Source organism: Desmodus rotundus, chromosome 7, assembly GCF_022682495.2.
Source record: "Desmodus rotundus isolate HL8 chromosome 7, HLdesRot8A.1, whole genome shotgun sequence".
Taxonomy (NCBI): domain Eukaryota; kingdom Metazoa; phylum Chordata; class Mammalia; order Chiroptera; family Phyllostomidae; genus Desmodus; species Desmodus rotundus.
In genome coordinates, this window is record NC_071393.1 from 20,386,275 (window position 1) to 20,397,911 (window position 11,637).

General features: G+C 60.9%; 1 protein-coding gene across 4 annotated transcripts; it reads left to right on the plus strand.

Annotated features, from left to right (window-relative positions):
* The first annotated feature begins 3,022 nt into the window (after window positions 1-3,022).
* On the plus strand, window positions 3,023-11,629 carry SEPTIN5 (septin 5). Of its 4 annotated transcripts, none has more exons than XM_045192851.3 (12): window positions 3,023-3,164; window positions 3,311-3,324; window positions 7,773-7,869; window positions 7,976-8,062; window positions 8,329-8,452; window positions 8,560-8,694; window positions 8,810-8,927; window positions 9,055-9,156; window positions 9,858-9,954; window positions 10,040-10,175; window positions 10,415-10,517; window positions 10,637-11,629. In XM_045192851.3, exons 1-12 carry the CDS (start codon window positions 3,122-3,124, stop codon window positions 10,691-10,693), a joined length of 1,113 nt encoding a protein of 370 aa, XP_045048786.1. In that variant the 5' UTR covers window positions 3,023-3,121; the 3' UTR covers window positions 10,694-11,629. The 4 variants fall into 4 exon arrangements, with proteins under 4 accessions (XP_045048786.1, XP_024413246.1, XP_053784679.1 ...); XM_024557478.4 differs by having other exon boundaries at window positions 3,314-3,324; XM_053928704.2 differs by lacking the exons at window positions 3,023-3,164; window positions 3,311-3,324 and adding exons at window positions 6,663-7,136; window positions 7,324-7,389.
* Window positions 11,630-11,637: the final 8 nt, after the last annotated feature.

Consider the following 11,637-nt stretch of genomic DNA (forward strand, 5'->3'; position numbering starts at 1 on the left):
CCTCCTCTCGTTGTAGCCCTCTCGTCAACAATATGGTCTACCCTCTGTGGGCCGGCATGAGCAGCAGGCCCCTCCCTTCCAGTCCCCGTGAGGGGTCTCAGTGTCTCACCTTCTGCGCCCAGCTTGGCTGCTGCCTTATCCTCGGACAGACTGCTTATTCTAGAGCTTGGCCACCAGCGGCCCCTGCTGCACCTGACATCTGCGTGTCACCTGTGGCAAACCTCTGGACCCTGGCACCTACGTCGCCTGCCCCCCATTTGTCCTTTTGTCACCATCACTGGGGTTGACTCTGAGGCCATCTCCCCACCAGCTCTTCCTTCTCCATCCCGTGTGACCGCACGGACACCCACGAGTCTATGCAGAGGGGAGAGGCACCCGCAAGCTAAATGCAGCCTCTTGAGGATTTAACTAAGAGGTTTTTGTTTTATTTCTGAAAAGCGTTAAGCTATTTGTAGCCCAAGTTGGTTGAACAGATTTTTCTGGGTGTAGCTTATTTTTTTACTCATTATCTTCTTTTCCTTATGAATTAAAAAGTAGCATTTTTTTTCCTACCCAGGAGCCTTGTACTTACCGCTCTTTGTATCGAAGCCAGCACATTGTCTGCCTGCTGGGGAAGCAGACACAGCCCCACTCGGGGAGCCTGGGGCTTCCTTCAAGGCACAGCTCTTAGGAAGGTAAAGGTGGTGTGTCCAGGCCACACCCTGCTACTCCTGCCCCTTCTCAATGTGCTGTTTGATGGACAAGAGCCATGTAAGGGTTTTGTTTAGAGCATTCCATTGGTGGTGTCCAGGCTGGAAAAGGTGAAAGAGGCCTTGCGCCGTCCCACTGGGCGGGACTGGAGGGGCGTCCGCTGGTCAGTGCCCGTGTGGCCCATTTCTTGACTTCAACAGTATCCCAGACAGATACTTTGCCTATCAAGCAATGGGTGCTGCCACCCTCAGCGTCTCTCAGCCAGACAGGAGGCAGCTCTGTGTGTCTGCGGAGGGATTCGGGGCTGTCCCTTGGACTCCCAGTCATGGGTGACCACGGCCCCAGGGCTAGAAGCAGCACTGACCCGGGTCTGCCCTGACTTCTTCCAGGGAGCAGCTCCCGGTTCCCCCAGCTGGTTTTCCAGACCTGAAATGCTGCATTTCCCTCATCCGACTGCATTTCCGTTAGTAAGAAAGATCATGTTTAGGTGGCACACCTTGTCCTTCTTGTCTCCCATCTCCAGAATTGTTTCAAAACTCAGAATCTCGTTCACATGTACCTCCCATCCTCTGGCTGAGCTGTGCCCTTGACATGCAGTCCACTCTCCTCAAGGCCAGTTTCAACCCCCCTGATCCAGGACTGCCTGGAGCCCCGAGAAGAGCGGCATTGTCAGGGCCCTTTGCAGGGGCGTGTCTGCCTAGTTAGGGGCAGGTTTCTGTTCCTCCTCTTATGTCCCCACAAGCACAGGCTTGCATGGGTCAGCCCATGCTAAATGTCCACGTGTCATTTTGCACTGACCAACTGAACTGTTTGCAAAGTTACAGGCCCCCTGAGACGGGGTTCCCACAAAGCCCCCAGGGCTGAGGACAGCTCAAAAGTCTTCCCTGGCACTTCATGTGCCCCCTCCCCTCCGGCCCCATTCCTTTTTTTTTTTTTTTTTAAAGATTTTATTTATTTTTAGAGAGAGGGGACAAGATGGAAAAAGAGGGAGAAAAACATTGATGCGAGAGCCCTGACCAGGGACCAAACCCGCAACCCAGGCACATGCTCTGATCAGGAATTGAACCAGTCAAGTGGACGCCCAGCCAAATGAGCCACACGGGTCAGGGCCAGCCCCATTCCTTTTATCCACAATTCCAAATTCTCCAAAGCTCTGAAACAAAAGGTTTTGAAACTCAGGGGCAACGCCGGACCTGAACTGATGTGCAGCCATTTATTATGGTCTTTATTTTTTTCAGTTCCTTGGAGTAGAAGTGCTCCCTGACAAAAATCTTAATGTGACTGATTACGAGGTGCAGCCCTAGGTTCCAGAGAGGTGTCATGTAATGTACAAATACACAAAGAATTCTGAGCACACAGGGTCCCAAGTCTTTGAATGAGCAGTTGGAGCTGTGAGGCATCCCCACACTTATCACAGGTCTGGACCAGAAGGAGTTTGCCAGTCCCAGGAATTGGGGAGCCAGGGGAGGGGGGGCTTCGGCTGCAGAATTGGCAGAGGAACGGTGCTGCTGCTGCTCACAGAGCAGACCCTGGGACACGTGGGGGTGAGTCAGAGACCAGGAGCTGCAGGAACCTCTTCCCCCAGCCCATGGACCAGCGGAGGAAGCGAGGGGCACAGGAGGGGCTGGAGAGGGAGGAGGGTTTCCTGACTGTGGAGGGTACAGCAGGTCTCCCTCCGAGGGGCCCTCACCTGGACAGCTGGTGACCACAGGTCTAACTATCCTTTTCGGAGGGACCAAAGGCTGCAGATGTGCCATCTGGGAGCAGTCCAGGAAGGTCCAGGCCGAGGGTCCTGGGACTGTGATTGTGACAGAGGGGATGGGAGGCACTCATGTTGGAGAGTTCCGTGTCCTCATTTCAGGTCTGGAGCCTCGCTCCCTCACATATCAATGGGGCACGAGCCCTGGCCCTCCCTTCACGTGCCCCTGCTGCTCTCCAGCACAGAAAACGAGGATTCCCTCTTTCCCCAGTGTGGGTCTGCAGAGCAGAGGGGGTTGCAGAGCAGGAGCTGGCATGAGGCACCCAAACTCGAAGGGGCAGGTTTTACAGAAGAGCCACAGGGTGGGATGGTCAGCGGCCCAGGTTTGGACTGGGTGCCGCGAGGAGAGGGAGTCGCTGTCCAGGCCTGGGCGAGAGGACGAGGGAGGTGGGACAGGGTGTGGGGCGGTGGGCACAGTGCCGGCTAGATGAAAGGGGCGTGGCCCCAAGCCTCAGTGCGGGAGTGGGTGGGGGGCACCCAGGTCCCCGCCCCCGCGGGCCGCCCCGGGTCGCGCGTGGGCGCGGCGGGCGCCGATTGGCTGCCGGGCGCGCGGGCGGGGCGGGCGGTGGCGCGCGGAGGGCCGGTCACCCCGCAGCCCGGCCTCGGCCTCGCCGCTCGTCGCCGCGCCCCGCCCGCGCGCCCGCCGCCGCACGTCCCCCGCCGGCGGCCACCATGAGCACAGGCCTGAGGTACAAGAGCAAGCTGGCGACTCCAGGTGAGCCTGGCGCCCGCCAGCGCGCCCGCGCGCGCCTTTGTCCCCGCCGCCTGCCCGTCTCTCACCCTGTCTCTCCGTCTCTCCCCCGCCCGCCGGCCTGGAACCGCCCGGACCTGGACCCTGACCGGACACCGACCCTGACCCAGCAGAAGACAAGCAGGTACGCGTGCGCCGCCGCCCACCCGGCCGGCTGTCACCTATTGTGGTAGCAACGCTGCCAGCGCCGAGGCGCGACCCCGCCCCTGCGGGCCGTCACCCCACCCTGTTGGGATAACCGATTGTCAGCTTGGGCAGTGCTGCAGTGCCTGGGGCTGCGGTTGGGAGGAGTGGGCGCCATGCCCCAAGGGCCTGGCCTCTGATCCTCACAGCAGGAGTGTGCACCCCTCCCAGGATGGGGGTAACAGCTACCTGCCCTTCTCCCACTGGTCCAGCACCTGCATCTCAGGCTGACCTGGTCTCAGGCTCTGTGCTGAGGACCTGGAGTAAAGGCACTGATTATGGCAGGCTTCAGGCTGGGGGACCCTGCACCACCCAGGGACCCTGGGGGCAGGGTCTCTGTGTCCACCAGCCAGCAGGGTCCCTGAGTAGCCCCCCAGCGGAGCCTCTGCCCACCCCACCCCACTCGTCTGCATCTTATGTCCTCTCTTCCCCCACACCAATTTGGGTGGGCTGATCTGTGGCCAGGCCTCTTCCCCAGATTGGGAGTCTCCGGGGCCTGGTCTGAGTCATCCCGGAGCCTAGCAAGGGTCTTCCACCCTAGTGGGTACAAATAGGCTTGTCACCCAGAGGGGTTGTCTTGGTCCCCACCCTCTAGGAATGCAGGACCCGACAGGAGGCTGGACTGGGCACCCACTGTGAAGCCCAGAGGAGGCTGGGGTTAAGCAGAGCTGGAAACCTGGAGAGGGGGATATGGGTGTCTAACCAGGTGGCCTGGGGGCTCTGAAGTATCCCTGTCGGAGCCTCTCTGGCTTGAGAACAGCTATGTTTGGGGGAGAAAAGAAGGGCCCAACTCTGGCACCAGGGTGGCCCTGCAGCCCTGTCGGGGGTGGGGGTTCATACACCAGATAGATGCTGATGGAACCCTGAAGGGCTGGCCCAGGGTGAAGCAGGTGGGCTAGGTGAGGCCCAGTAGGTGGGGTGGGGACTGGGAGTCACTGGCTGCCTGATGTCAGTCTCCTGGCAGGGACACACCCCACCCTAGGACTCATGAGGCTCGTGGGGAGGGGCCCCATCAACCTCACCCTGCCAGTGAGGGGCTCCCAAGGGAACCCAGGCGGGGGAACTGCCTCCCCATCATGAGCGAGTGGGACAATGATGCCGAGACACATGCCACCAAGCCATTGTTTTAGGGAGAGAGAGGGAAGGCCTGGGAGACCAGCTCCCATGGCTTCTGGGCCTGCAGTCACTTGGAGCCACTGGGCACAGCAGTTGCTGCCCAGCACCACCCCGGGACCTCTCCAGTTGAGGTGTGAGCCCCTTCAGGCCTGTGTGTGCCTCCCCTTCAAAGTCAGCTAGGTGCCAGCCTCACCCATCCCCTGCCCCTGGAAACTGAGGAATAGGACACCGTGCAACCAGAGGGGGAGGCCCCAGAGCAGGGCCAGGGAGCCAGGTGTTTGGGGCAGGCTCCTGTGGACCTGGGGGGAGCACAATGGGGCTTCACGGTTGCCATTGTTGGTGTTACTGAGCCGCTGCCCATTCACACTCTGTGAAAGGGGGTGGGGGGAGCTCTGTTAGTTCTCTGTGCTTCCTCCGCATCTCAGGCACTAGGAGGGCTCCGGTGGCCCTCTGTGCCCCCTCCTCCAATCCCCACCCAGTCTCAGGCAGTGATGGAGGCTCTGTCAGCTCTGGTGACTGCTTCCAGAGCTGACTCGGGCGATTCTAAGAATGGAAATGCCTCGAGAGTCTCAGGCTCCAGGAGGAGGTGGGCACAGCTGTGTCTAGGGCTGCGGAAGCGTGAGGAGAATTTGTTGTGCTTCAGTGCCAGAGAAAGGGGGTGGCAGGGCCCCTTCCTCGAGGCTCCCCCAGGGAGCCCACAGGCCCTGTCTGGGCACAGTTGGGTGATGGGGCAGGCAAATGGAGAGCTGGTAGGGAGACTCTCAACCTCCTGACCTATGGCTCCCAGAGGCTGCCTAACTGGGGGAGGAAATGAGGCAATCTGGGAGCCACGAGCTCCATTAGACACCAGGCTGTGAGGACCTGAGTCTCCCTCTAAGCCTGAGCCCAGACCCAGGTCTGTCTGTCTTCCTGGAGAGGCCCTGTCAGTCTTTTGAGTGGGTGTTGGGCTGAGGGCCCTGTCTAAAGTGGATTCAGTCCAGAGGCCTCCTCCAGGTCAGCATGGCCTGGAGCGAGGACAGGGGGCCTGTGGCTTCCCCTGCTCTCCACACTCTCCTCTCCGATGAAAGACTCTCCTGTTCCCAGCTGTGGGCCCACTCCTCCTCCCCAGGTGCCAGTGGCTCCAGGCCCCACAGCAGCACCACAAGCCTGGACAAAGGGACAGAGGCTCCTCAACCGGGGTGGGTGAAGGAGAGCTGGGGGTCGCCTGTCCCTACAGGCACATGTAATCTAGGGGCCACATCTCTTCATACCCAGCTCCTTGCCAGACCTCCCTTTCTGCCCAGCTGGCGCTGTCTTGTTCAGAATCTAGTAGGGTACCGGAGGGCATGGTGAGAGTTTGGTGGCTCAGGAGACCTCTGTGGTCCCTGGGTGGCCACATGGGGGTAAGGGCTGAGTTGGCTGGAGCTCTCTAGTCCCTGAGTGCCTAGTCCTGTGGGTCAGAGCAGGCAGAGAGACTCAGAAGGAGTGCCCGCAGGAAGGGGGGGCCTACTCCACACACACACCCGTCCTCTGGCAAGGGCTTTCTGGGGAATGCCATGGCGACGCATGTGTGGCCTTCAGGTTTGTGGAGCAACATGCTGGCTGCAGCTTCTAAGTTTCCAGAGGTAGAGCAGGGTAGGTGGCTAGTGCTCTGACTGGCCCCTTCCTGCTCCAAGTCTCCTTGGGCCTGGGGTGGGCAGGTCCAGGCTGCGGTTGGCTCTGATTAATGAGGAGGGTGGGCTCTGTCCTCGCCCAGTTCCATGGTAGGTCTCTGGGGCTACCCAGTAACCCCAAACACAGGGGGAAGGGAGAGTTCAGCCCCAAGCGGAGGGGAGGGGGCAGTGCTGGGAGGACTGTGCCCGTGGGTAGTACGGGTGCTGTGACACCCCCAGCAGCTTTCTTGCAGAGTCTGAGAGGAAGGCCGGGTGCACGGGCTGGTCCCGCGTGGGTGCGGTCTCTGGCGCCCTCTGGCGGACGGAAGCTACACCGCACCTCTGGAGGGGCGGGACACCGAGGCCACAGTCTCTCCCCCACACCCCCAACCGCCCGCCAGTGGGACCCGGCCTCCCCTTACCCCTCTTTACCCCGGTTGTCCCGACGTCTGGACTGAGGCTGTGGGTCCTGTCACAGACAGGGACGCGGGCTCCCTGACAGCGCCGAGTCCCCCCACGCCTGTGCTCGGCCCTGCCCTCCGCGACAGCTTTCCGGTGGCTCCGCCCGCGGCCCAATTTCCAGGCGACCGTTTCCCGGCGACAGCGGGTGAGGCGGTCTCTGCGCGGAGCCCCGCCTCTGGTTCCCGTGCAGATTGGGGCCGGCTGTGGCTGCGACGCCGCGCGTCTCAGGGAGGGTCCGGGTCCTCTGAGGCAGGGGGATGGCTCCCGCGGTCTCCGAAGTCGGCGGCACCCCGGGTGGGCCACGTCCGGTCTCCCGGACTCAATTCCCGTGTCCCTAAAACGAGAACGAGAACAGGGCTTCGAGGCACTACAGCGTCTGAGCCCCTCGAGAACGCTGGGCCCCTGTCGGCCTGACCTGGTCTGGGGTCTGAAGTCGCCAGCAGGGTGTGGGGGGGTCGCTGCGATGGACTCTCTAGCAGCGCCCCAGGACCGCCTGGTGGAGCAGCTGCTGTCGCCGCGGACTCAGGCCCAAAGGCGGCTCAAGGTGTGTGTGGAGAGGGGAGTGGAATGTGGGTCAGTGTGTGCGCGCCTGCTGAGGCCAGGTCCCAGGGCTCTGGGATGTGACAGGGGCCGGTAGGGCCAGCGTCCACAGAGGGTGGGCTCAGGACCCGCCGGCGGGGGAGGCTCAGCGCCGCTATCTATAAATAGCCCCTGTTCCAATGTTGCTGCAGCCAACCACCCCCGCGGCTGGATCCGGGCCACAGGGGGCCTCCCACCCCCTGGTACACTCGGGAGGGGTGAGTATAGAGTCCGGGCTTCTCCTTCCTATGAAGGACCTGGGGCACGTTCGAAAGGCCTTGGTTTTGGTGCCTTCTGTCCGCCACTCAAGGGAGGACATTGCGGGTGTCTGCGGCAGCCGGACGTCTCCCCCTCCACATCCATATGCACACACTCTTGGGACCCTCCAAAGCCCCTCTCTGAAGCTAGGGCAAGAGTGCATTCACCAGCCACCCTCTGACCTGCCTTCCCACCTCCAGCTCTTCCCCCCCTTTCTGCCATTGAAATGCCCACCCTGGGGACTCTATCCTCTGCTGCCTCCTTGCCTAAGCTGGATACAGGACGGCATGGGGCTGCCTAGGAGCCCCGGGGTACCTCTGACCTGCTCCACCCCTGCCCGCAGGATATCGACAAGCAGTACGTGGGCTTTGCCACGCTGCCCAACCAGGTGCACCGGAAGTCGGTGAAGAAGGGCTTTGATTTCACGCTCATGGTGGCCGGTGAGTGGGCAGGCTCCCAGGTCGGGTGGCTGGGGCCACTGGCTGGCCAGGCTCTGTCATGGAGGCCTGAGACCTAATCCGACTCCTTCGCTGTACTTGTGGGCAGGTGAGTCGGGCCTGGGGAAGTCCACACTGGTCCACAGCCTCTTCCTAACCGACCTGTACAAGGACCGGAAACTCCTCAGTGCTGAGGGTGAGTGGACCCCAAGCTTCCCCGGCACTGGTTCACCATCCCCTCCTGTGAAACCCCTCAAAGAGTGTCCTTCCAGATGCAGCCCCCCTTCTTTCTCCCCACAACATGAGTCTTCTGTTCAGGGTCCAGGAGGAGTGGCCCAAACCACAGTCAGGCCTTGTGATCAGGGCCAAAACACCAGGATGGATGAGAAAGGATCCTGGTTGCCCGACGTAGGGGGTGAGGGGTCAGAGAGGCCCCTTCAAGCCATATCTCCTCCCCTGCAGAGCGCATCAGCCAGACGGTAGAGATCCTGAAGCACACAGTGGACATCGAGGAGAAGGGCGTCAAGCTAAAACTCACCATTGTGGACACGCCGGGCTTTGGGGATGCTGTAAACAACTCTGAATGGTGAGGAAGGCCTGGTGGGGGAACACTCCCTGCCCAGGCTGACTCCACGCCCCCTGGTGCCAGCGTGCTGCCCTCACAGCCCAGCCTAATGCACCTCCTGCCCGCAGCTGGAAGCCCATTACCGACTACGTGGACCAGCAGTTTGAGCAGTATTTCCGGGACGAGAGCGGCCTCAACCGCAAGAACATCCAAGACAACCGGGTGCATTGCTGCCTGTACTTTATCTCTCCATTCGGGCACGGGTGCGTGACTCTGTGGGTCGAGTCCCCACAGCCATCCTCTCCCTGAGCCCCCCACCCTCTCCCAGCCCTACCATCAACCCCACCAGCCCCTCATCACCCTGGGTGCTCCCTGCAGGCTGCGGCCAGTGGATGTGGGTTTCATGAAGGCCCTACACGAGAAGGTGAACATTGTGCCCCTCATTGCCAAGGCTGACTGTCTGGTCCCCAGTGAGATACGGAAGCTGAAGGAGCGGGTGAGCCTGTCTGGCAGTGGGGCCTGGCCCAGGACTTGGGCTGAGGGCACCGGGTATACTGACCCTGGGCGCCCCAGCACCAGGCCCAGGGGACCTTGCCAACCCTTAATCCCCTGCCCCACCGCAGATCCGGGAGGAGATTGACAAGTTTGGGATCCATGTGTACCAGTTCCCTGAGTGTGACTCAGATGAGGACGAGGACTTCAAGCAACAGGATCGGGAACTAAAGGTGAGCATGTAGTCCATTGGGCAGAGGCGGGCCAAGTGCCCAGGTCCAACTTGGGGGTGGATAGAGGTCTTTGGTGTTGGCAGTAGCGCCCCTTCACCTAGCCCTAGAGGGCTAGGGTTGCCCAAGTTCCTGCCTGGCTTGTATCTTTGGTTCCCTCATGGTTAGTGAGTCACGGAGCTCTTGCCAGGAGCTAAAGGCACAGCTGCTAGCGAGGCACTATCCTGGCCCTGCTCCTCAGTCTCCTCGTGAGTCACCAGCAGAAGGGCCCAGCCAGTGGCTACTGGGCTAAGTATGCACTGGCTCCCAGAATTCTGTGAACTGGTGGGAGTGGCTTTGAGTGCCCAGCAGCTAGAGTGGTTATGACTGAGCCCAAGCTGGGGACAGGGGGTCACAAAGCCAGGAATAGGGTCAGGCAGGCCCTTGACTCCAACCAAAGTCAGTAGAGGCATTACTAGGAAGTATAAGCTCAGTCATAGGCCTTAAGATGTAAGCTGCACCAGTTCTGGCTTCAGCCAGCAGCAAAGAGGCCATAAGGCGGGGGGTGGGGGGGGTGGCGGTGACACCAGAATCTCTTTGGGGAGAGGTCATTGATGGTGATGCTGGAGGGACTGAGCAGGCCCTGAGTGCCCATGCTCCTCTCCAACCACTAACCCTGCACCCATACTAACTGGGCGTGAGCCCTTGCACCGGCCCCTCCCCAGGAAAGCGCACCCTTCGCGGTTATTGGCAGCAACACGGTGGTGGAGGCCAAGGGGCAGCGAGTCCGGGGGCGGCTGTACCCGTGGGGGATTGTGGAAGGTAAGTCCTGGCATAAGGCACAGCGTGTGGGTGGGAAGGCTCCCCTGGGCTGGCGCCCCACCCACTGCCCACTCCTGCCCCGCAGTGGAGAACCAGGCGCACTGCGACTTCGTGAAGCTGCGCAACATGCTCATCCGCACGCACATGCACGACCTCAAGGACGTGACGTGCGACGTGCACTATGAGAACTATCGCGCACACTGCATCCAGCAGATGACCAGGTGCGTCATCCCACCCCAAACCCAGACGTGCACCTCGCAGCCTCAGACACATCTCTATGATCAAGACCTGTCCTGGCTGCCCACCTAGACTGGAACCTTGTCCCAGCCCGAAAGTCGGCTCCCCAGCACCTTGTTTCCCCAGACCAGCCCAGAGGTGTGGGAACTCAGAAGGGCAGCCTTGGTAGTGGCGAGGTTGGCTGAACTTCCCACCAGCACTGTCTCTCTTGTCCACCCTGCAGCAAACTGACCCAGGACAACCGCATGGAGAGCCCCATCCCCATCCTGCCACTGCCCACCCCTGATGCTGAGACGGAGAAGCTTATTAGGATGAAAGATGAGGAGGTTGGCGAGGCATGGGGTGGGGACAGGTGGGGGTTGGGGGCTGGGGGCTGGAGACTGAGCCAGGATCCTCTCATCTCATTTCTCACCCCACCTTCCGGTTTTCCTGCCCCACTCCCCAGCTAAGGCGCATGCAGGAGATGCTGCAGAAGATGAAGCAGCAAATGCAGGACCAGTGACCCAGCCCCAGCTCCACATTGCCATGGATATACTGCCGGTTTTCCGACTGGCCCTTCTCACCCCTGAACCCCAACTGGCCTGGACTCGACCCATTTCCTCTGGATCTCTAACAGGCCTGGTTGCAACCCCAATCCCAGAGTGACCTAGACCTGGACTGTCCCTGTCCTGACCCGGAGGCATGGGGTCACAGCCTCCAGCCATCCCTAATTTATTCTCAGCATCAGCCCTTCCCTTCATTTGTATCTGTTTCCATGGGGCCTGGGCAACATGCCCCCCCTTTGGCTTTGGGGGAGCAGGAGCTAGGGTGGGCTGTGACTTTTGAGATTTTTTCCCCTCCGCCCCAGAAGATCACAGCGCCCAGACTCCAGGCCCTACTCAGGCAGACAGGTAAACCAAGGCAGAATAGGGAAGCAGATCCCTGGGGTCTCCAACCTATTCCCCCACCCCAGTGCCACAGCACAGACTTGGGAGCTGCGTTGCCCTGCTCCTGTGGGCCACCCAGCATATGCTGAGACCTCACCTTATGTAGATGTGGGCCAGGTCCTCTCTCACCCTGTAGCTCAGCGGGCAGGGTTTGAGGCTGCCGAAGCACTTAGGATCTCTTCAGACCTAAGGAGGCCAGCTCGCTGCAGGGGAGGGTAGCCTGGAGCTGGGATGCCTGTGATAGCCCACGCCCCTCCCCCACAGCTGCCCCTTGTGGAGGGCTGCAGGAGCAGTGGGCTGTGGGCTGTCCTCTGCAATCCTCATGCCTAGACTGTTGTTCCTTGCCTGTGGCTGGGGGTCCCTTCTCCCCAGCAACATTGTTGCCTTGGGTTCCCTAGCCCTCCCCCCCCCCCCCACCTGCATGAACCCTTTCCCAAGCCCCATACTCCAGTTTTGTTAAGTTGTGAATGCCATCCTGTCCTGGTGACAGGAGAACAATGTTGGTGAACGTTGCTGCGGG